The following is a 26082-nucleotide window of genomic DNA, read 5'->3' as shown; positions in this document are numbered from 1 at the left end:
ACTTAACGACTTGAAAATGTTAGACTGAAGAAAATGAAAAATTTAAGTAATGTAATTTAGCCCTAAGCATTAATGCTATAGTTACTGATGTTGATGTCAGATAATATCGTTGACTAATACATTGGTAGTTATGGAAAGGACTGGTAAACTGGCTAAAAAAATTATAGATAAATTCTTTATTCTGTGAAGTATTGGAATGGCATTAGGGTATATATGTATAGAGATATGTGGTCTGAATTTTTTTCCCTTCACATTATTAAAAGGTATCCTTTTAAACCATTTTTGTTTCATTATGATTTTACGTATGTGACTTTTACAATCACAGTTCCAGTGATTGTGCTTATTTTTTATGAAATTGCTAGTGCTGCTTGTCATAAACCAGGTAGCCTTGTATGATGAAGAATGCCAGAGCCTGTGACTGGCTGGTGGGGGAAAAGAAGTAGGGAGAATAGATGTCTAGAAAAAACAAGGGAATAATGCATAGCATTTGTTTTGTTCTCTATCCCAGCTGAGCAGTAGATCAAGTGAGTGGACTTGCAGTCCAAATTATGATACTCAAGGTAGCTTAGTAAATTTAGGTCAGTCTCCAAAAGAGGGGCAGAGCATGGTAGCAGAAATCTCTAGGTAGTGGTAATAGTGAGCAGTCAGGTGGCAGTCTGCTGGTTTTCAGAGTTTTGGTTATTTTGAAATAGGTTTCCGATAACAGTGAATGACATGAGGGAAGGGTCCAGCCTCCAGTAGATAAGAGGGCTACAAGGTAGGTTGTCAAGTCACCAGCCAGATAGGTTGGGGTTCAGAGTAGGAGTGGAATGCCAATGGGGAAATGGAATATTGTATTTTAAAAAACGAAGTAAGAAGTCCAGTCATACATCTGGGGAAACTGTGTATGTGGAGGAGACCATTGTTAATTGAATGTATAGGTAATTAGTGGTGCCAGCATCCTCTTGTTTACTGTCATGAGAACAGAAGGGCTAATTCTAGACTCTTACCAGTAGTGAGAGTGGTGTTTTTTTTGTTTTTGTTGTGTGTGTGTGTGTGTGTGTGTGTGTGTATGATTGATTGTCTCTAAAACTAGTTGGGACCGAGTCTTTAGGTTGATGTCTTTGTACTTCAGCTTAGTGGGACTAAGATTTAGTCTTTAAATTTGATTTGCTAAAATGAAATCTAAACCAGTTAAAAATTCTTATGCAAAAAAAAATCAACAAGATTAAAAATGAGCAAAATGGTTGAAAATGTATTTGCACCATATATGTCACCCAGCTTATATTTGTAAAATACCAAGGGCTCTGTTATATTAGTAAGATAAACAATGAGAATACACAAAAGACCTGCATTGGTAATTTTCAAAAGAAAGACTACTTTTGGCTTTTAAACACATGAAAATATATTAACCATATTAGTAATAAAGAAATGTATGTAAAAACAGCAATAATGTTCTATTTTCACTTGTCAAATTAGAAAACAGGGACAAACATTGAGACAGTAACAGTTGTTGGCAAGTATGGTACACTCATACACTATTGGTGGGAATGTATAATAACTGGTACAACTTTTCTGGAGGGTTATTTGGCAGTGTGTATGAAAATTTAAACTCTGCGTGCCGTTTCACATAGCAGTCTAATTTTTAGTGATGTCATTGACTAAATATGAGATAATTATGATATAGATAATTATGCAAATATGCATGGTTTGTAATGGTGGAAAATTATAAACAATACAAATGTTCACTAATTGAGGATTAGTTAAAAGATAGTTAATTCATACAGTGAAATACTATAGCTGCTTAAAAATGTTATATGTGTGTATATAAAGAGACTTAGGTTTTCATTAGTTATTAGGTGGAAAAAGCAGAATATATCATCTCATTTAACTTATTTAATAGGTTATTCTATTTTTCAGTTCTAAAATTGCCATTTGGTTTTTCTTTGTACCTTCTGTTTCTTTTGCTGAGAGTTTATGTTTTCATTTGTTTCAAGTGGGCTCATAATTGCCTGTTCAAAGCATTTTTATGACTATTGCTTTAAAATCTTCATCAGATAATTAAAATACTTCTTTCATCTTGGTGTTGGCATCTATTTATTGATTGTCTTTTTCATTCAGCTTGAGGTCTTTCTGGTTCTTGGTACAATGAGTGGTTTTTGATTGAAACCTGGACATACTGCGTATTACGTTATGAGATTGTGAATCTTATTTAAATTTTCTGTTTTGGCTGCTTCTGAAAGAGAGCGTTTGCCACATCCTTACTGCCACTTGGGGGTAGAAGTCCAGGTTCCCCATTTGGTTTCCATTGATACCTGAGGGATGCTCCTTGTAATTGCTAAGTGAGCATGAATTCTGGCTCACTAGGCCTCTACTGAGGTATCTCTGGCTAGGAGGGATAGGAATGCTGCGTTACTGCTCCCCACGTGGTCTCCACTGATACTACAGGGATGGCGTGGTTTGTTGTTCGTGATCTTTTACTGCTTGGCTGGTATGAAAGTCTTGGCTCTCTACCTGGCCTTCTCTGACACTAACCTGTTGGAAGGATTTGTGAGATCCGGGTGCCTCATTACAGCCTGGCGAGGGTAGAAGCCTAGGTCTTTGCTAATGTGGATGTGGGTGGGGCCATAGTGTTTTCTGTGGTGTTTGGCTGGGGCAGAGCAATTATTGCCTAAAAGTTTTCTGTGTTGCTAGGCTGTCCCTTTTCTGATCCTTGGCTACAAAGAGCAGCCCATTGGAGCTTTTTTTTTTTTTTTTTTTCGTCTGTACGCATTGCTGTTTCTGGGTTACTGACTTGTTCACCTTTATGTTTGGGTTATATGAGATTTAAAAAGGAAACCCAAGGAGCTTGCAACCACATCATTCACTGGGTCCTGGAGTCTGCTTTTCTCCACCTTTTAGGATCCTCTTACGTTTATTTTATATGTAACATTCGGGATTTTTAGTTATACTTAGGGGGAGGAGTAAGGAAAAGTATGTCTATTCCACTTTCCTGGAAACAATTCCTATCATTTAACTTATTTTTAAAAATTTATATCTATATATCTGTTTGGTTATGTAGGAAGAAAATCTGTAATGCACAACAAACTTAATCAGTGGTTATCTTTGAGGAAGTAGGTTGAAGAGCTTCATTTTGTCTAAATAAAACATGAATATTCTCTTGTTGTCTAAGATACTGACAGTACAGACAATATAGAGTAAAAGTGGCATCCCATTTCAGTAGTCCCTTTTGCCCTGACAAAGTTTTATGTGAAGCTTTCCTATCTTATTACTGTACATTTCTATACATAAATGTAAATAGATAGGCCTATGGTTAATTTTATTTGTTTTAATGTAAGCGATCATTCTGTATCTTTCTCTTCTAAGTCTTTGGCGTTTTCAGCTGGAAAGGATTATGTGGCTAGAAATTGCAGTCATAGGTCTATAAATGACTCAAGGGCTGTTTGTATCTCATTCCCTTTCCCTTTCTTTGCTGTTTTTTGGCCCTAGAATCTACATTAATCCCAGATGTTTTGACTTTAATTCACTGTACTATTCTGTCAAGAAGGAAAAACCTTATTTTTGATAGCTTTCTGGCTCTGGTGTCAGACAAAATGAGCTTTCTTTCTTTCTTTTTTTTTTGGGGGGGGCACAGCATGTGGGAACTTAGTTCCCCCACCAGGGATTGAACCCGTTCCCGCTGCTTGGGAGTGCAGAGTCTTAAACGCTGGACCACCAGGAAAGTCCCAAGATGAGCTTTTGAAGCCCAGTTAGTTTTATGACTTTATTCATTCATACATTCACTCATTTATTCAACAAATATTTATTGAGCATTTAAACACCGTTCTAGGTGCTGGGAAAATAACAACACAGCAGATAAAACCTCTTGTCTTTATGGAGCTAGGGATAGACAGATAATAGGTAAACTAGTATATAATATGTCAGATGGTGGTAAGTTCTATAGAGAAAAATAAAGCAAGGAAGGGGAATGGGATGAGGGAATTTGCTCTTTTAATTAGGGTGGTAAGGGAAAGCATTACTAATAAAAATGGCATTTGAAGGAGGGTGAGGGAGGCAAACATGCTTAAGGAACAGAAAGGAGGGTAGTGTGGCTGGAGTGGAATGAGAGAGTGGGAGTATGTTTAGAGATGACTTTAGAGAGGTAATTGTAATCTAATCACGAGGAGATTATTAAACCCTTGGGTTTTACTCTGCATGAGTTGGGAAGCTACTGGAAAGCTGTTTTAGTAGGGATGTGACATGATCTCACACAGGGTTTAACTTAGCTACAATGTAGAGAGTAAGTTCTAGGGGGCAGTTATAGAAGCAGGGAGACCAGTTAAGTGGTTCCTGTAATAATCCAAGAGAGAGATACTGGGGGCTTGGACCCTGATGGTGACAGTAGATGTGGTAAAAAGTAGTTAGCCAGATTCTGAATTTTTTTTTCTCCAATATTTTATTATAGAAATTTGGATGTTTTGGGACTTCCCTGGCAGTCCAGTGGTTAAGACTCTGCGCTCCCAATGCAGGGGGCATGGGTTCAATCGCTGGTTGGGAAACTAAGATTCCCACGTGCCTCACGGTGTGGCCAAAAGAAGAAATTTGGATGTTGTGAAAATAGACCTAACAGTATGTGCTGAGGGATTGGATAAAAGATGTGAGGAAAGGTAGAGTCACCGATAACTGTAGTATTTTGGCCTGAACACCTGGAAGAATCTGCTAAAGCAGGTGTTGGAGAAGAAAATCAGGAGTTTGGTTTTCAACACGATGTATGTTAGACACCCACCTATAGATGCTGAGTAGACATTGGATATATGAGTTTGGAGTTCATGTGGCAGGTCTGGTGATTAGTGATGTCTTGTGCATCTCATTGACAATTCAAGTCAGAAGAGTACATGGTGACTTTACTACCAATTGTAGAATATTATGAGAGAAAGTTTGGTAGAAAGGAGGACATAAGGGACCTGGCTTCTGGTCTTAGTTCTGTGACTGACTGGTGGTGTGACTTAGGGCAAGTCATTTAACCTCCTTACACCCCAGTTTTCTTTTATGTAAAATTAAGTTGTCTAATTAGATGGTTTTTAGTCTTTTTATCCATGTGTTCCTGGGTCTAGATCAAGGAGGTTTCAATAGATGGTGCTATGCACTAAATTGCATCCCTCCCAAATTCGTATGTTGAAGCCTTAAACCCGCATGTGACTATATTAGGAACAGGGCCTTTAAGGAGGTGGTTAAGGTTAAAAGAGGTCCTAAGTGTGGAGCTCTGATCCAGTAGACCTGGTGGCTTTATCAGAGGAGAGACACCAGAGATCTCCCTCTGTCTTGCTGAGAGGTAAGAAGGTGGCCATCTGCAAGCCAGCAGAGAGCTTGCACCAGAAACTGAATTGGCTGGCACCTTGGTCCTGGACTTCCTAGCCTCTAGAACTGTGGGAAATAAATTTCTGTTATTTGAGCTACCCAGTCTGTGGCACCTTGTTATGGCAGCCTGAGCAGACTAAGATAGATAGGGCTCTGAGCCTTACCTTAAACTTTATTTATTTATTTAAAAAAATTTTTATTACTGGCTGCATTGGGTCTTCGTTGCTGCATTTGGGCTTTCTCTAGTTGCGGCGAGTGGGGGCTACTCTTCTTTGCGGTGCTCGGGCTTCTCATTGCGGTGGCTTCTCTTGTTGTGGAGCATGGGCTCTAGGCGAGGGGGCTTCAGTAGTTGTGGTGCATGGGCTTAGCTGCTCCGCAGCATGTGGCATCCTCCCAGACCAGGGATGGAACCCGTGTCCCCTGCATTGGCAGGTGGATTCTTAACCACTGCGCCACCAGGGAAGCCCAATTAGCTTAAACTTTAGACAGAACAGTTCTGTGATCTCTTTGCATCTGGGAGTTCTGAATAAGACGGTATGTGAAGAAAGGGTTCTATTAAAAAAAAAATTTGAGAACCAGTGGTTTAGATGTTAATCTAAGATTCTCTCAGGGACTTAGCCTGTCACACAGTAGGTGTGTAATAAATATTTGTTGAAAGATGAAGTTTAATTATAATCATCAACTAGAATATGTAATAAATACATCGTATTAATTTTTAATTCTTGGTTATCTTGGTACCACAAGTGGTTTATCTTCAGTGCAAAGAATCATTTTAGGATATTTTCTGATTGCCTGAAATTACATTATAGAAGAGAGCCTAAGTCCTGACCTCAGTGATGAGATTCTTTTGTTGTTAGTTATGAGCAAGGCAGCCAGTTAATCAGGTTTACCTATTGTCCCACACTGTGCTAGTTGCCCTGGGGTACACATGAGTCAAAGTCCCTTCCCTCAGAGACGGTAATAGACATTTGAAGAACTGTGCCTAGACATATCAAACAGTAACCAACATAACAGTATATAATCAAGTGATAAATTCCATGGGAGTGAACAGAAAAGAGATCTTTGGAGATTGGAGTAGTTGAAGAAGGCTTTTTGTAGGGGACTTAAGCTGAGCTTTAAAAAATACGTGGAGTTTGCAGAGAAGAGGACTCATCCTGAGCTCATGTTCCTGAAATAGCAGAGCTTAGTTGCAGGGATTCATTCCTGAATGGGATTCTGTGCTAGTCTCCCACATTCCTGAGGATAATCTGTGCCAATATTTCCTTATTGAATGCCTACTTGGTGCCAGGCGTGGTGTTAGGTGTCAAGAATCCAAAGTGAACAGAGGTCTTAGAGTACAGTGGATATAGTCTACAGACATGTAAATAGTCAAAGGACACTGTGATAGGAGTTTTGTTTTACTGGAGTTATCTTCTAATAACTTGCTTGTAAAGGGTACGTGGAAAATAAATTTGGAATCTTTGTAGGCCTAAAAATTCCCTCCCCATATCTTAATGATTATTTGTATGTAAATTCTATATTGAAAATGATTTTTCTTAGGAAACTTGAAACCATGGTTTTCAGTATTTTAGTATTACCAAAGAAAAGGCTGATTTTGTCTTATTATCACTAATTGGTACTTTTTCTCTTCAGTCTTTAGGTTTGCCTGTTTTCTTTAGCTTTTCTGGAGTTTCATGAGGCTCTCTAGATGTCATTGAGTTCAGACACTTTTTGGACTCTCTTAGTGTGAAACTTAGTGTTCATGTGTATGAAACTAAAAAAGTTTTAACAAAAATTTATTTCCTTCTATTTTTCTCTGTTCTCTTTTTCTGGAGCTCCTTAGTTGGATATTGGTCTTTCTGGATTGATCCTTTACTTCTGTTAGCTTTTTACTAGTTTTCTGTCTTTATCATTTTATTCTGTTGTGACATATTTCCTTACCCTTTTTTTTTAACCCTTTCTTTTTACATTTAAAAGAAAATTTTAGTTCAGCCTTTGTATTTCCAATTTCTAAGAGAATTTTCTTATTCTTTTCCCTTGGAATCCAATTTCTCTGTTATGGCTGAAATATTTTAGATCTCTGTTGTGATACTTATCAGATTTTAAAACTTTTTTTTTCTGTTTCCTAAATAATTTATGTTCCTTAGAAATTATCTTGGTCTTTTTTTTCATGCTGCTGGTTTTTCTCTTATAAGAAAAAGAAGTTTTCCCTTAAAATGCTTGGTTTTCTGCTTATATTTAAGAGTAAATGATTATATAAATTAATCAACATGGGTTCCTTCCACTACTTTGAAGATAGGTTTTTCCCTAGCAGACCTCTTTTCTTAGTGGAAAGGCCGATTAAGATTTCTGTATTTGCATGTGGGAATAGCAGTGGTGATGACAGTGGTAAGGATATATCTTTGGCAGGTTTAGAATTGAAGGTGTGCAGGTTAGAAGCTGGCTGTTAGGCTGGTGAGCCAGCAGTTTTGGAATAAGGAGGGTTTTACTTCAAGGTCCCAGTACCCACTCTAGAAGCCTAGCTTTTCCGTGGCAGTTTTTAGACTTTTAAAGAGAAGTGTCCTTTCTTCCTAGGTCTCGATACCTGTTCTCTGTGGGAGAGGGGTGGGGTTATGACTGGTGAGTCTGTTTTCTAGACAGACCTGTAGATAATCCTTCAATTTTTAGCCCCACTTCTTACTTCTGCTTTCATACCTCTAAATTCTGAGTCTAACTAAATCCACTCTGGTCTGTTTATTCCTGTATTCTGGACTACAGAGAGCTTCCTTCTCTCTGTTTTCTCCTTCAGTATGATCTCATCTTTAGGTCTTACAGAAATGCAGATGGTACCCTTATCTCTCTCTCTTTGCTGTATGTGTGTTTTCTTTTTGTTTAATGTTGTTCTTTTAATCCCCCAGGTTTTTTTTGAAAAAACATTTAAACCCACTGAAAAATGGAAAGAGTAAGCATTGACCCTTGTGTACCCTTCATGTAGCTATCTATAACAATTGTTAAGTTCCTCTCTATTTACACTGATTTTCTGACCTTTAATTTTTATAAGTTGAAGGCATCATGACACTTCAGTCCCAAGTGCTTAGCATGTGTTATCCAAGAGGGAGATTGTCTTGTATCACCACAGTACCATGTCACACCTAAGAAATTTAATATCAACACAATATCTAATATGTGTCCCATATTTGGATTCCCTCAGTAGTCTCCAAAATACCTTTTCCCAGGATTTAATTAAGGATCACACATGCATGTGGATGTCCTATTTTCCTTTAATATAAAAAGATCTCCTCCCCCCCACTTTTTTTTTTTTTTTTTTTGGTACACAGGCCTCTCACTGTTGTGGCCTCTCCCGTTGAGGAGCACAGGCTCCAGATGCGCAGGCTCAGCGGCCATGGCTCACGGGCCCAGCCGCTCCGCGGCATGTGGGATCCTCCCAGACCGGGGCACGAACCCGTGTCCCCTGCATCGGCAGGCGGACTCTTAACTACTGCGCCACCAGGGAAGCCCCCCCCCCTTTTTTTTAAAGAGCTCAGGTCACTTATCTTATGGAATGTCCCACAGTCTAAATTTGTATGTTTGTTTCCCCCAGTCTTTTTTTTTTAACATCTTTATTGGAGTATAATTGCTTTTCCCCCAGTCTTTTTTGTTATTGTATTAACTGCTATTTCAGTGGGTTTTAGTAGGAGGGAGAAGCAAATGGGTGTGCTCAGACCATTATCTTCAGTATTTATTGTTTTATAAACATGATTTTTAATGGCTACATAATATTCTACCTTTTTAAAAAAAAAGAATTTTCCTCTTGATGGCAGTTTTAATTTTTCCCTTTTTTTTGCTATTATAAGTAAACCTGCATTGAATGTTATGTATCTTTATATCTAGTAATTCTCTTAAAAAAATTTCCTAAGAGTATACTCTTAGGAATATTAGGAATATTAGTATATTAGGTCAGTGAGATTGTTTTTAGATCAAGAACCTTATAAACGATCAGTTTTCTCTAAAAATGTCTAAATCATATCAACTACATATCAAATGAATTCATTATGAATTTATCTGGGGGAAAATTACTTGCTTAAAACCAAGGTACTTATCCTCTATTATTAATATTAGGAGCTATTTTAAGTTTTAAAACTCATTGTTTTCAAGGATTGTTAGAAACCTATTTCAAAGCTTAATAGCAGTTTAAAATAAAACTGTAGCCTGCGTATTTGTCCGGTCGTGAGCAGTTTTACTGCATTCTTATAAAATATTCCCATAGTACAGGTAAAGTAAAAAAGTGTTGTCGCCTTCAGCCTCCTTTCCCCTTCAGTCCTTCTGTTTTCTCAGATTGCTGGATATCCCTTCAGATCTTCACCTATGCATTTAGGACATATATAGTATAAAGAAATGTGTGCCTATGTGTTTAATACACAATTTTTTTAATACACTATAAACACACGTAGGTATTCTGCATTTTGTTTTTACACTTAACAGTGTGTCTTCAGAGCTTTCTGTCTCACTCACTTGAGCTACTGTGCACAGTGTGGCTGCAGTTTGTCTTATATAACTATCTTTGTTGCTGGACAGTTATTTCCAATATTTTAATTGTTTCTGCATTGCAGCTTTTCTTTTTAGGGTGTCAAAATCTGAACACAATTGGGAGGTTGTGAAGTTGTTTTTTGTTTTGCTGTTGTTTTTACAGCTTGTATTGCAGAAGGTAGAAATAATGATTTTCTGTAATAAATAGGTAGGCATTTTATTTCATTTCATTGCTAAAAATATGTGGTCTCTTAAAAAGGATATCCCTTCATGGGTAGATATTATTATTTGAAATTTCTATATAATATTTAACACTTCTAGATATTTGGATTGCATAAATTCCCACTGATTAATGAGGCAAGAAAATTTATATGCTGCTTTAATGTGATAAAAACAAAACAATATACTGAAGTAAATATGAAAAAAGGAAAATATCATTTCCTCTCTGATTCTAAAGTTAATACCTACATAGAAAAGACAAAAACTTTGAAAAAGAAAATATAAATCATTCCCAAATTTTACCCCTAGTAGGCATTATTCACCTTCAGCATTTTGGTGACTGTTCTTCCAGGTGTGTGTGTGTATGTGTATATTTCTATATCAAATCTAATCAGATACAAATTTATGAGTATGCATTATTGTGTGTGTATACAGTGTAGACATCTTTCTCTCAACATGTTTTTCACATGTGTGGAATATATATATACATACATGCAGATATTTGTATGTAATTGTATAAGTGGATTATATTCTACATGTTATTCTACATTTTTTTCACTCAGCAGTGGGTCATAAAGATATTTTCATGCCATTGAATACAGATATAATCAGCCTTTTAATGTCTGTGTACCACATCTCTCTGTAGATATACCTGATTGATTCTGATCAGTTACATGGTAGCAGTGGGTCTCAAATGGGCTTTGGTTTTAGGGAGTACTCTGGGCCAGAGACCCTGTGTAACCTCCTAGTGGGGGCACTAAGGAGTGGTTGAGAGTTAAGTGGCTTTTCTTGGCAGATGTAGTTTTCTTTGGTGACTCTTAGTGTCAGTAAGGAGAGAGCTTCCAGCAATAGGGCTAAAGGAGTAAGTTCCTTTATGGAGTGTGGGGCTTGAGGTGTGAGACCACAGGATTGGCCAAGGCTGTAAAATGAAAGGGAATTACGCATGTTGAGATGGGATTGACAGAGAAGGTAATGGAAACAGTTGAGGGCATCTGGTTTAGGTCAAAGCAAAGCGGAAAATAAAGGAGAGACATATCAGTTGTGGAAAGGAAGGGACTTCTTGCAGGGTTGGCTACTGATAGCCTTGCCCTCATGGGTTTGGCACTCATTAGTAGACACTGTCTGAAATGGCACTTGCCATTTGGAACTTAAAAATAAACACGATATTTGTTCTTTGATCTCACAACTTAGACAAAGTGAAATGCAGGTGGCTAGGAGGCTACTATTTAGTTTTCTTACTTCCTTTTTAAGAAAACAAAGCATTCTATTTGTAATTTTTGTTCTACTTCCTTATTCCTTACAGAGCACTCTCAGGCACTTGGCTATCAGCCAGTCAGTTTTTAAAAAAACTTGTATGTTTTTGTTTAAAGAGTGTGTGGTCTATCCTTTACTAGAGTATCTTTCTTTCTTTCTTTCCTCCCCGCCCCTTTATTTTTAAGAATCACTGACTGGAAAAACTGCCAAGGCATTATTACTGTAGAGTGACATAAATTAACAAGCTCTCACGGTATAGGAAAGCACCCTGCATGCCAAAATATGAGTCAGAAAACCTGGTCCAATTTTACCCTGCTAAGTGATTTAATCTTTGGAGCAAGGCTTTATCCAAAATATCCGTTTGTGAAGTGGTGTAGAAAAAGAATATGTTTGGGGGTGCTTATTAATAATTTATTATATAGCACATCAAAAGTAGAGTTGAACTAGTATCACCACACTATCTGCATTTTTACTCTGCTTTGTTAGGGGCTATACCAGAATTGTTTTCTCTTCTCGCTGTTATACACACACACACGCTCACTCTTTGTGATAGGCTTATATACTACATTTAAAGTATGAAGTATGCCTTAAAATAACATGGCATTCATTAAGTTAATAAACGTATTGAATGAAGGCACTCTCATAGATATTGGTTATATAAAGATAAATAACACATGGTCCCCACCCTTAAAGAAATTATTGTTTAGACGAGTGAGACAGAAGTATATGCTAGAAGTATATGGAAATTGGAGTGGAAGGAGATGATACTGCAGAGGTAGTTAGGGGAGTTTGAATGTTATCTAGAAGATTTTTAAATGGCTAATTAATATTTATTAATTAAAATTAGGGAAAGATTGTCTGGCAAGTCAGAGGAGACCATATTCCAAGCAGGGAGATCAGTTTGCAGCTGTTAAAGCAATGTAGCTGGAAGTGCTATGGGCTCAGAATCTCAAACTACGTGATTCAAAATCAAAATGAAATTGAGGAAGATAAAGGTGTAGAAACAGTAAGACATGTGACTGATTTTGTGTGTGAGTTATATGAGAGGGAGGAGTTAGGATGACTTCCAGATTTTCCAGATTAGTCTGTCTTGGGGGATTTTTAGAAGATGCCAGTGGCCATTTGAGGAGAAGCTGGTTTAAGAAGGAATAATAGGGCTTCACTGGTGGTGCAGTGGTTAAGAATCCGCCTGCCAATGCAGGGGACATGGGTTCGAGGCCTGGTCCGGGAAGATCCCTCATGCCGTGGAGCAACTAAGTCCGTGCGCCACAACTGCTGAGCCTGTACTCTAGAGCCTGCATGCCACAACTACTGAGCCCGCGTGCCACAACTGATGAAGCCCACGTGCCTAGCCCATGCTCTGCAACAAGAGAAGCCATCGCATTGAGAAGCCGGTGCACCGCAATGAAGAGTAGCCCCCACTCGCTGCAACTAGAGAAAGCCTGTGTGCAGCAATGAAGACCCAACACAGCCAAAAATAAATACATAAAATAAAATAAAATAAAATAAAATGAAGAAATGATAATGAGTTTGGTGTTTGAACATGTTGAGTTTGAGTTGGTAAGAGACATCCAGAAAGATGTGTTCTGTAAGTATTTGGACCTAGAGAGTAAGGGTTTGTCGTCAAGGATTGAGACTCTTCAGGATTGAATTGTTATGGAGTAGGTATGATAATCTAGGAATTGAAAAGGAAAAGTGTTGAGGACAAAGGAAGAACAGTTTGGGGGTGGGCTGGAAAGAAGAGCTGGTAAAGAAGATCGAGAGGGAATGGTCTAAAAAGAATCCACTGAATTTGTCAGAGGGAACTAGTGATTTTTGCTAATGGGATTTTAGTGGTGTGCTAGAATAAAAGCCAGATTGCAGAATAATTTTTTATATTTTATTAATTGTATTTATGCACTGAATTACAGATTTAAGTATTTTATTAAGAAATACTTAAAAGATACAGATAAATATAGAGAATTAGTTAATCAACTTGTGTACCCACTATGCAGTTTATTTAACTTTTTATTTTTAAATAATTATCGACTCAGGAAGTTACAAAAACGGTACAGAGAGGTCCTTCTGTATAGCCTTCACTCAGCCTCCTCCAGTCACTTGTTCAGTTTAACAAATGTCCTGGACTGGTACAAATGCTAATGTTCTGGGATAGATTATGGAACTGTGCAGGTAGTGTGAATATGGATTCTGTACCCCTATGTGGTGCAAGCCTGGAGTTTTGATTCTCGTAAGAGCCTCTCTCCTTCCACCTGGGGCAGGGCAGATAGCAACCTTTCTTGCTGCTTCTCAGGACGCCATGAGTGGAGCTTTTCCAGCTCCTTTTCACATATTGAGGAGCCCTTTTGAGGATCTTGGCTCAAAACAGGTTTTACTTCTAGGTCCTCCCTGAAATAGGCTCAAAATCAGGTCTTCTATCTCTGTGGGCCAATATCTCCCTAGATTGCCTTGGTGTCAGCTGGAGCTTACATCTTTGTTTCTTCCTTTCCGGCACCTGGGAATTCCCCCTCCCTTCCCCTTTTTTGAGTTCAGTTATATATTTTTATAATTTTTCATGTTGATCTTGCATTTCAGTGAGTGCATTTGGGCACATGGGTGTATTAGTTCAGTCTGCCTTGTTCCTTGAATCAGAAGTCTAATAAACTATTTCTTAATTTCTTATTTCTTAATTTTATTCTCTACATTGTCCATAAAAAGGATTTGAGGTTGGATTATGTTATTCTCGTTAAAAATATTATTTAGTTTTAAAATGGATAATACATGCATGTGGTAGTCTACATGTGTCCTTTTGTCCTGTTCCCACCCAGTTTGCCTACAGGTACAACCAGTTACCAGTCTCTTATATATCCTAGAGATAGACCATGCACTAGTTTATTCTTTAACAGCAGCTTTAGTGTTTATAGTTTAATCTTGTAACCAATATTCAGGAGTTTTCCATCTGTTTGACAAGTAACAATTCTATTTTCTGAGAACTTTTGAAGGAGAATGTTATACTAGTTATATGTTACGTGTATGTTTATATACATGTGCATGGCTTATCTGTGTTTTAACTTTTGTTCATTTCAGAAATCCCTCGAAATGTGACATTAAATGACAAAATAATGTAGACCGTTGATTCAAATGTTTTAAGTCACTACATGGAATATTAAAATAATGGAACAATAGCCCTAATTTTGGGGAGGTAGTAGAAATGATATTTTAAGATGTTGGAACCTTATGAAACACAATGAGGATATCCTTAAAAATTGTCCTAATTACTAACCAGTACATGCTATTGTTTGCATATGCGCAAATAATTGCCTACAGCAGTGATGGGTCTGTCAAAGATGAAGCCCTATCTTAGGTTCCTCAGCCACAATATATACCATTGATTGCCTAACTGCAGCTTGGTGAAATTCAGTGACATGGAAGCAAGAAATGGAAGCCTATGACCTGATATGTTTTCTTCCTTAGATCAACCTCTCTACTTCTCCTACACCTGCACAGTTAATAAGCCGTTCCCAGGCTTCCAGTTCTACCAGTGGCAGTATTACCCAACAGACTATGTTACTAGGGAGTACCTCCCCTACCCTAACGGCAAGCCAAGCTCAAATGTATCTCCGAGCTCAAATGGTAAGATATGAGCTACCAGATTTTTTCAGTGTTTAAAGACTTGAGAGAGATCAAAATGTTTCTTGATTTGATGCAATAGGAGGCATTTTTAATATTTAAGAAATGTTTAACAAAATTTTTGTGTATGTGCCTAGCTCTTATACATTTATGTCATGAAAAATTCTACCTTTAATTGGTAGGCCTTCTTGGTGTATCAAATAGTAATTAGCAACATTAGGGAGCTAACAGATTCTGTAACATAGGAGTGATTAATTTTTAATATCAAATTTCTTTGATTTCAAACCCTTTTTCATATTTTAACATCTCTGAAACTGAGATGCATTTTATAATTGATGGCATCTTACGGTTGTAGTTGGTGCTTGTAGTGATACATAAAATCACCGTATATCTTTGACATCTTAGATTTGATGAAATTGTTAGAAACATAAAAAACTTGGTTGTTAACTATAAATTAGAATTTATATTGTGGGATCTTCTGAAATCTGGATTGGAGTTCGTGATAATTTACCAGATGAGTCTTAGCTTTGGTTATTCCCGTCTTAAAATCTGCAAGATGATTTGTGTTCCTATGCTCACTTTGATCTTTTGTTAATACAGGAATGTTAATTTGCTATTGTGTGTTTGAGTATCTACTGATTCCCTAATTTACTTGTTGAGCCTTCTTTAAGGAATGTAAAAATTGGTTGACATTTACTTTATTTGATGTCTTTACAGGTAGGTAGAGAAGAACTTTGTCCCTGATATGTATTTATTTATATTCTTTTTTATCCAGTGAACTGAGTATATATCTGGATCCCCAGTTCTCCACTAAAGTTGCACAGAAGGTTTCCATCATATTTCTAACAGGAAACAATGATATGACCCTCTTTTTATTTACAGACTATTCAATAGACCTTACCATATTTCTGGGTTTTTTCCCCATGAGATCTTATTTAATCAATAATATACTTCAGAATTAGGGAGAACCATTTGAAATGGTTGCTACTGTACTGTTTTTGACCTCTAAAACTAGCAGTTTCATATGGTTCACGCTAGATAGAACATCTTTTTTTTTTTTTTTTTGCTGCGGTACGCGGGTCTCTCACTGCTGTGGCCTCTCCCGTTGCGGAGCACAGGCTCCGGACGCGCAGACTCAGCGGCCCAGCCGCTCCGTGGCATGTGGGATCTTCCCGGACCGGGGCATGAACCCGTGTCCCCTGCATCGGCAGGCGGACTCCCAACCACTGCGCCACCAGGGAAGCCCTAGAACATCTTTTTAGGTATAGGGCTTTTAGCTGTTTATACTGGAAATTACCTCCTTGTGAAAGTTATACCTGTTATTTAATTCACTTAAATTTAGTATGTAAAGAACTGAAGTTTAAATGATCCTTTAATTGGTAATTTTAATTTAAATAGAAATGGCTTTTGAGGAACTGTATAACTTGATGCAATTTTGAGATACAGTATTCACATGTTCTTTGAAACAACTGTCATAATTTACCAAATTGGATTGGATAATCTCTGAGTGGATTGTATTGCCTTTTTTAATGGCATTCTGTTTCAGTATTGAAAAAAAAGTATTTGAAAAGAGATGGTGATAATTAAATAAATCAAGTATGTCTTTCCTTCCTTTTTCTTTTTTTTTTTTTTGATGTGAAGTTTTTTTGCAGGCGGCTTTGTTGTTGACTTTTAACATGTTGTGGCATTTACATTCAGAATGAATATTTCTTTACAAATAGTTTTAAAATCAAGAGCAACCTAGGTTTGTACTACACAGATCCTGTGTAGCTGAGTGAAATATTGTAACGTAGCATGTGGCATAGTTATCCTTTGGGGTAAAGAGGACTGAAAAGACTTTTTGGTGTTTCTTTTCATGTTTCTCACTGAAATTTAGTTTGCATTCGAGAGCAGTGACTATGGTTGCCTATTCTAACTTCCATTTTAGGAATCCTGCCACAATAGTTTTGAGCTGGGAAAAATTTAATAGCTTATTTGGGGAAAAATTTGGTATGAGGATTTCATATTGCCAAAATACATTTTCTTTTTTGAGCACTGATTTATTTTCTACTCATCAGAATCATGAGCTGTTTCGAAAATGTTTCTGGTTTTTTTTTTTTTTTCCTTTTGAGTTCTCTATTATCAAGAAGTTCTCCTTGTCATGTAAGACCTTTTGCTTAGGAGACAATCCTAAACTGCATTGTCTTTCTGTCACAAATTTCAGTCTCTCTTGCCTGCTATACATTGTGTGTGGGACATGTTCTTTTGTCTTAGGGTATTTTTTTGGTTTTTCTGTCTGTACAGCTGATTTTCACACCCGCTACCACTGTGGCTGCTGTACAGTCTGACATTCCTGTTGTCTCGTCGTCATCGTCATCTTCCTGTCAGTCTGCAGCTACTCAGGTGAGCTTGTCTAGCTTCATAATGTGGTACTTAAGGTCTGGGTCTTCAGGTTAAAGGTAAACATACATTTGTGTTTAAGTTACTGATGGTTTCAGTGCTCTTTGTCACACATTTCAGATCAACATTTAATCCAGTGAGAACTTCAAGAAAATTTTTTGGTTTTATAGAAATTATAATGCCATTAAACAGGGATATTTAGGTTATTTGACATTAGTGAAAGTTAATACGTTTTGCTATGACATTGTATGTTTAGTTTTATTGTAAAGCAGATTTATTATGTGAGATGTATTCTTTTCTTTAGATTCCTTTGTAAGCAGTTAGGTAATAACCGCATCAAGATGGCTTTTAAATTTAAAAATGAGCTGGGTAAACTTTAAACCTAAAAAATTGAGCAGAATGTTACTCAGTTTTTTGTTTATATTTTGTTTGGTACTATGGAAAAAATGAACTTTAACTTTCTCCTTACACCATTCACAAAAATAAACCAGAAGTAATGTAGACCTAAAGACAAAAGACAAAACTATAAAATCTCTAGAAGAAAACATAGGGGATATCTCTGTAACTCCAGGGTAGGCAAAGCTTTCTGAGATAGGACACAAAAAGCATTAACTGTAAAAGAAAATAATGATAAATTGGACTTTATCAAAATTTAAAAACTGTTCTTCGAAAGACATTGCTACAAAAACAAAGAGGCAAAGCCACAGACTGAGGGAAGATGTTCACAATACATATATCTGACAAAGGACTTGTATTCAGAATATATAAAGTGGGTTTACAACTCAGTAATAAGATCATGAACAGTTCAGTTAAAAATGGGCAGAAGATTTGAACACTTCACAAAAGATGCGCGAAAGGCCAATAAGCACATGAAAAAATGCTCAACATGATTAATCTTCCTAGAAATATAAATCAGAACCACAGTGAATATCACTACACACTCACTAGAATGTCTGAAATGAAGGAGACTGAAAATGCCACATGTTGGCGAGAATGTGGAGGAACCATACTATCATATGTTGCTGGTGAAAGTGTAAAAGAGTACAACCACTTTGAAAAACAGTTTTCTTATAAAGTTAAACATATGCTTAACATGTTACCCAGCAATTCCACTTCTAGATGTTTACCCTGAGAGATTTGAAAACATATATCCACATGAAGATGTTTAAATGAATGTTCGTAGCAGCTCTATTCAGAATAGCCCCAAACTGGAAGTAACCACTGTCTTTCAACTGGTGAATGGATAAACATATTGTGGAATATTACTCAGAAATAAAAAGGAACAAACTACTGGTACATCTCAGAAACATTATAATTAGTAAATGATGCCAGACATCACAGAGTGCAATACTCTGCGACTCTATTTATATGAAATTTCTGAACAGGCAGAACTAATCTATAGTGAAAAAAAATGGATTTGTGCTACCTGGGGCAGAAGGTGGGAGAGATTGACTGGGAAGGGACATGAGTGATGGAAATGTTGATTGGGGTGATGATATCTTGATTGGGGTGGTGGTAACATGGTATATACATAATGTCAAAACTTATTGAACTGGTTCATTCATTTTATTTTATGTAAGTCACACCTCAGTAAAGTTAATAAAAATGAATGAAATTGAGTAAATTTTAAATTAAAACAGTTGAGTAGACTTTTACATTGTATGATACCATTTTGATATTTTTCCATAGATAATGTTTTGGATTGCATATGGCAGAAATTGATATATCTCAAGGTCATCCTTGGCTTCAAATTTTTAATTTAATCTCAATCATCTGGTAAAAAGTAAAAAATGAGATAGCAATAATATTCTTTGGTATTTTTCATAGAATCTCTATTTTATTTAATAACAAAGTCCAATTTTCATATATCAGCATATAAAGATGGTGATCAGTTAAACTCCGGTTTCTCATAATGTGCTCTGTGACCCTCTATAGTTCCTTAACTTATTTGGACTTCAGTTTCCATATTTACAAAATGAGACCTTTGTTAACTTTAAGGTTTTTTCAGCTCTAAACTTTAAATGTCTCTTTGTGGAATGAATTTGTTGAAGTAATTATCTTCCTGTTTGTTTTGTTTTGTTTTGGTTTCGTTTGGTTTGGTTTTATAAAACCTGTCAACTTCCAGAATGGTAAAGTGGCATGGAGCTAGGCATGTGGTTGCCATTGAAATTACATGCATGAAGTCCTGCACGGGCTTAAGTTCAACTCCCGCTGCAGTCATTTATTAGTTGAATGACTTTAGATAAGTTACCAAACATCTCTAATAGTCATACATACTTGCAGGGTAAGTTGAAGAGTGAGTAATATATGTTTAGTGTCTAGAATATTGTAGGTAGTCATTAGTACTTTTTCTGCAAAGGGGAGAATAGGAAGACCTGGGTTTATATTCTGACTTCAGCAACAGTTGCTTTGTCACTTGCCAGCTGATTGATTTTGGATAGGTCATAGTATAGCATGGTGTTTATAAGTTTGGACTCTGGAGCCAGATTCTCTGGATTCAAATACGTGTTCTACCACCTTCTCAATGTATACCCTTAAACCTCAGTTTCAACAATATAAAATAAAATAAATGTAATGCTTCGTAGGGTTGTAATGAGGATTAAATAGGTTAATAAATGAAAAACAGAACAGTGTCTGTTACGTAGTTAGCACTCACTAAATGTTAGCTGTTGTTATTCCTTATGCTAAGCCTCAGTTTCTTCACTGTGAACTGGAAGTAATAGCTCAGAGTTGTTATAAGGAATAAATGAGACAGTAATCATAAATAAAGCACTCAGCATAGTGCCTGGCACATAAGATATCACATGCTACTAATTACTGTTTTTGTTATGCACTGTCTAAAGATGAGTCATGAATTTGGTTCTTAGCTTTCACGTAGCTAACAGTGAAGAGAGAAACTCAACCATTTAAAGGATTTGCAGTTTCCAAGGTAAAATAAACCAGTTATTAGGAAAATACAACTAACAAACTCTCTAGAGCACAGTCTGTTTTGTGGGTTCTCATAGTCAAAGTAATTTATAGAATTAGCTCTTTGGCGTCCAGTTTGATGTGTATAGGTATGTGGCTCTCTAATAATCTGACTCAATTCAAGGATAGACTGAGGAACTAGAGGGATGGATTGACCTTTAGGAACTTCTCTACTAATGTTTTTCTTTGCTGTGCTTTAGAAGTGGCAGTGAATGAGGCTGACAGTGGTAGGTGATGCTAATATTTTGAATATTCCAGTGGTGACTTTCCTCAAGTTCAGGGCTCTTAGTATTGAAAAATTTGTGTTCCACTTTGTTAATTTTTAAACATATATTTGCAGTTTTTAAAATATTTAATTTGTTTGTAATTGAGAAATACCAAATCTGAAGTTTTATTTTAATACTCTTTAACTGACAAAAGTCAGTATAACAGTTAATTTTTCCTCAGTATTAAAATTTATAGCATACTGTAAAAAAATGAGAAATTTGGAATATCTTACCCGTACCATTTTAAATGCTCCATCTCTTCTCCTTATCATGAAAAAAAAATGTGACTTTCAGAAAGATATCATAAGACTAAAAGTATGTTATAGAAAAGTAAGAAATCTTACCAAGGCTCTCTGGGCAATTCTGTAAGAATTGAGGAGAAAACAGCCTTTTAGACTTAAAAGCTAGAAACAGTTCTACTGCTGGCAGTATGACATGAACTCTTAATTTCCTTATCTACAAAGAAGAGAACACATTATTTGTTAGATCCAAATTAAAAAACTGAAGTGAGAGTATTTGGGTAATACACTATAAAAATGTAAGGTGTGAAATTAGCAAAAATAGGTTGTGGGAAATCTAGACTTTTTCAAAAGTCAGAAAATTTCCACAAACTGATCATAGGAAAAGTTCAGATGAAATTAAAGTTGGGCATTAGATGCCATAATATTCTTTATCTTAGAAAGGGTGGGTTCTTTTTAAAAGTGAAGTTCTGTCAAGGAAATATGAATATGTGATTTATTAACAGCTCAGTTAGCTTCTGTATATGCTTTAGAAGTATAGTTTACATGTTTGAAATTTATTGTAAATAGTTAAGCCAAGATGACCATAGATAGTAAAGCCATATTCTAAAATTTATCTATTCATATAAATAACATACAGTATATAATATGCACATGCATACGTTTTCTTTCAGAATTCCAGAAAACAAAAGGAAAATTAGAAGAAAAAAGTATATTCTATAGAAATGGACTGCTACAGCTTAAGGGTTCACTGTGTCAGACCTTCATTTACTTTGAATATGCTTTTCCTTTGAAGGAAAGCTTTTGTTTTTCAGCTTATAGTTCAGACCTTGATTACCATGATTCTGTGGTCCCCCTTATACATTATTTATGGCAGATGTTAAATTTCTTGCTGTTTTTCCCTTGCTTCCTGAGAGATTTTGATATTCCTCAGCTAGACATTTGTTGAGATTTCTTTTGGTAAAACATGAACAGATTTTAATGTTAGCTTAAGAAAACCATAAATAAAACAAGATACTTAACAACGACAAGAGCAACAAAATCCATGCAATACATTTTTCAGAATCAGATATAGGAGAATACCTCAGACTTGTGTAGTTTCTGTTATGTGTGCAGCCGGAATTGCAGGGAGCACAAAAATGAATGTCAGGGCTTCCCTGGTGGCACAGTGGTTGAGAGTCCGCCTGCCGATGCAGGGGACATGGGTTCGTGCCCCGGTCTGGGAAGATCCCACATGCCGCGGAGCGGCTAGGCCCGTGAGCCTGCGCGTCCGGAGCCTGTGCTCTGCAACGGGAGAGGCCCGCGTACCAAAAAAAAAAAAAAAAAAAAGAATGTCAGAGATGAGAGCCTGCCAGTCAGAGTCTCAGTATTTCACAGACATAGACATTAGTAATTCTAAACCAAGCTAGATGTTTGTTATTGGTATAGGCCACTATGATCCAAATTCTATGGGAAAAGCATAGAGCGGAGGAGAAATTATTTCTAACCAGAGACTTCGAGAGGTTTCTTTGGGAGAATGGGTAGGAATTTTACTGGTCTTGAGCACTGTGTTGGGCTTCAGGAGACAGCGTTGAGGAAAGAGGAATTTGAGCAAGGGCTGTAAATGAAGTCAGTGCAAGGTATGTTTGGAGAAGGGTGAGCAGAACAGTTTGGCTGGAGTATGAGGATTGTGAAATAGAATAGTGGAAAAAGGGGCTCAAAGCAGTTTGGGCCCAGACTGTGGAGGGCTTTGAGTGGCAAGCTGAGAAATCTGGATTTTAGCATATTTTATTTTTGCATTAAATTTCAGTAATACAGCAGTAATTAGTCCATTTACAGTGCTGTGAAATATTTGACAAAAATCAGAGAAGATGCTCCATATGGTCTCACTTAGAAAATTCTTTCAGTAGCTTAGAATAGAACTGATTAAAACTTCAACTGCCCTGAAGTAAACATTTATTTAGCATCTGCTGTTGGCTGAACACTGCATTGGCACTTGGAAAGAGAAGGTATAGAGCATCAGTTAAGGATACAGTTGTAGAGACAGAACACACAGGAAACTGAAGAACATTCATAAAGCAGCAATATGTTTGTTACTTTAGAATCTCTTACTTCAATTTCGCTCCCAGGGCCGGTGCTGGCATAAATGTATTAGGTGCATTCATTTCTGAGGCAAAAGGTTAGGAAGCTATTGGAGAGGCATTTTCTGCCTTGCTGTTTGAAAATGTTATAGACCTCAGGTGAGAGTAATTGGGATAATCCTTGCCACCATCCAGATTGGCGGTGTGTTTAGAATAGCCCCGGTGTAGATAGGAGTCATCACATAAACCATTTCAAGGCCATGCACGACGTCTTTAGTTCATAGGATCTAGTTCTCAAAGGCAAGTGAGTGTTTCATAACCACCACAACAAAATCTCACTAACTCTTTAAAGTTAGTTAATAGGAAATGCTTTTCATAGTTATCACAATGGGGTAGGTGATTTCATGAATTTGTCTTCTTACTTCGAAGATTAGTTCCCTTATAATCTCTGTAGACCTATTAACTTTCTTTTTTTGTTATCTTTCTGATCTTTAAGATAGCAATATTGTATCCACACTGTCCTAATTGTGTGTAGTAATTTCTCACAAGTTTATGAGGGACTTTTAGCCTTAAAATGTTTCCCAATCCTGTCATGGAGAACTCAGAGTGAAGTAGAAGGAACTGCTCATTCTTCCCTCCACACCCTGGGCTCTCCCACCTCTGCAGCTTTGCTCAAGTTTTCTTCTTTGCCTGGAATGCTCTTCCTCTTTCTCCTTCCTTTTGACTGTCTCTGACCTGGTAACTTTAAAATGCAGTATGTTGCAGAGTAATTTCCTCATATTGATAGTTCATTTGCTATATATATATATATATATATATATATATATATATATATATATATATATATATTCTATTTTCAGTTAGTTCTTAATGATTCTTTTCCTTAATGTCTTTTTTAAAAAATTGCCACTTAATGTTTAAGATATGATTACTTAGAATAATAGCTCCCCTTTCCTTCAGGGTTAATTAGTTGTTTCAAGTGCTTGTAGCTTTATGCATAATATAAAAAGCGTAATATAAATGTGCTGTCATTGTTGTTATAATGGTAATGATTACCACATCAATTAATACCATCTGTTTCATCCTTATTTTTTGTTATGTGGTTCTTAGGTTCAGAACTTAACATTACGCAGCCAGAAGTTGGGTGTATTATCTAGCTCACAAAATGGTCCGCCAAAAAGTACTAGTCAAACTCAGTCATTGACAATTTGTCATAACAAAACAACAGTGACCAGTTCTAAAATCAGCCAACGAGATCCTTCTCCAGAAAGTAATAAGAAAGGAGAAAGTCCAAGTCTGGAATCACGAAGCACAGCTGTCACCCGGACATCAAGTATTCACCAGTTAATAGCACCAGGTGGGATAAAGCTTTTGTTGAAAATAGTTGCATTATTCATTTCCTTAGCAAAACAAAAGATGTCCATTACTTGAACGAGAATACTTTTAAAACATTTTAAAATGTGAATTTTATAAGTTAACAAAAGAACAGTAGTGTAGCTTGAAAAATCAAAAGAGCCCAACAGCTAAAACAAATTATAATAATAAAATAGATTTTTTGGGTCAGTTGACATTTGATTAACATCTTCATCATGTGCTGGTCTTCTGTTATGTCGATGAAACCTTTTAGCTTTAAAAAAATTTGCCTGTGGTTTGTTTATAATGTGCTTTAGTGGAACAAAATTAAAAGCTTTTTTAAAAAAGCAAGTATGTATTTTTCTTTAACATTGTCATTAGTGGGAGGAATTTATCAGTTTCCAAAAATAAGGATTATGCATAATTATTTTCCTCACCATGTTGCTTTTTTTCCATCTTTGATTTCATCTCTGAGAGGCAAATGTCAGGGAATCGACTAAGTCGTTTTCATTTTCATCAGCCTTTGAATCCCGTGTGTGCTCCCTCTGCCATCTACAGATAATGTTGCTTCATGGTTCTCATGCTGGAAATTCTGCAGCCGTGCAGACTGAGTTTCCTTACCATGTCTTCTGTTCATCTCAGAATTTCTCAGTGTTGAGCTTTCTTCACTTTTAATAGGATAAGGAATTATCTGCTTTCTTCTTTAAAGTTAGCACTATTTCCTTGTGTCATTGATTGCGTCTTTTTTACTGGCTTCTGACCTTCTTTCTTAGTTATTATAGCATCTTTTGTCTCCCTCATGATGGATCCTTTCTTTTGCTTCTTAAGCATACTTAGATCTCTCCTATTCTTAATATATCTACATATGTTTTTATACCAGTTTAACTATTGTTTATTGAAAGTGTGTGTGTGTGTGTGTGTGTGTTTGTGTGTGTGTTTATGAGATGCACTGGGCTAGATACCTCACATATGTCACATTAAAAAAAAAAAATCTTCCTTTGATCCAGCCTCATCAGGTAAGCATCTTCTTTCTATCCTTTTATAATTATGCATTACTTTTTTTTCTTTTTTTTGCATTACTTTTTAAAGATTCATTTTACACTGCCGAAGGTTGCCTTTTCTCTTTTTATGTTTCCTCTGTGCTGATATTGCCAACATTCTCTATATCATGCAATCTCAAGATCTTGGAATTGTTTGATTCCCCTAGTTAGAAATCTCTCATCCTTCTGAACTTGTATAGCATTTAAAAAAAAAAATTCATTTAATTGTCTGCACTGAGTCTTAGTTGCAGCATGCGGGGATCTTTTAGTTGCGGCATGTGGGATCTTTAGGTGCAGCATGCGAACTCTTAGTTGTGTCATGTGGGATCTAGTTCCCTGACCAGGGATCGAATCTGGGCCCCCTGCATTGGGAGTGTGGAGTCTTAGCCACTGGACCACCAGGGAAGTCTCTTGTATAGCATTTTTATATTTCTTTGTGGTACTTTTTCTTTTATAGTTATTTATATACTTATTGATCTTAGCTTTTCTACTAGACAGTAAGTCAGCTCTTTGAGGGTAGGGAACTAATATCAAGCACCCGCGTTTCAGGTACTTTACATTTATTAAATCTTTTTATTCTTTTTCAGATTAACCTTTTCATTCTTTTATCTTGACAGCAGTAAGTTGTGCCTTATATGTACTTATATCTATAATAGGTGGACAATAGTAAATATTTGTTGGATTAATAGTTGATTTTTTTTTCCATTTGAATTTTGGAAGTTATAGCACAGTTTTTTTTTCCATTTGTACTAACTAGGTATCACTGCTTAGAATTCTTCAGTCTGAATCTTAGATAAGTGAAGGGTTTGTTAGAATGTATAAATAATAAATCCACTCATAGTATGGTTAGATGTGAATTCTTTTTTATAAACATCTGTGTGCAAGGTCCTGCTATCTA

At 36.5% G+C, this 26082-nt stretch overlaps 1 protein-coding gene across 4 annotated transcripts in view; it reads left to right on the top strand.

Moving 5' to 3' along the window:
- PHC3 (polyhomeotic homolog 3) overlaps positions 1-26082 on the top strand; it is an 87501-nt gene that overhangs the window by 10338 nt on the left and 51081 nt on the right. For 3 of the 4 annotated variants that reach the window (XM_081234546.1, XM_081234545.1, XM_081234548.1), the window contains exons 5-7: positions 14725-14883; positions 17164-17262; positions 23902-24148. In XM_081234546.1, the coding sequence (XP_081090672.1) occupies positions 14725-14883; positions 17164-17262; positions 23902-24148 (505 nt within the window). The remainder of the gene's footprint in view (positions 1-14724; positions 14884-17163; positions 17263-23901; positions 24149-26082) is intronic. The other variant, XM_081234547.1, reaches the window with a different exon arrangement.

Source organism: Mesoplodon bidens (genome assembly GCF_964165515.1).
Source record: "Mesoplodon bidens genome assembly, chromosome: 5".
Taxonomy (NCBI): Eukaryota; Metazoa; Chordata; class Mammalia; order Artiodactyla; family Ziphiidae; genus Mesoplodon; species Mesoplodon bidens.
Note: the sequence above shows the minus strand (reverse complement) of the source record. Positions and strands in the feature narration are given on the sequence as shown.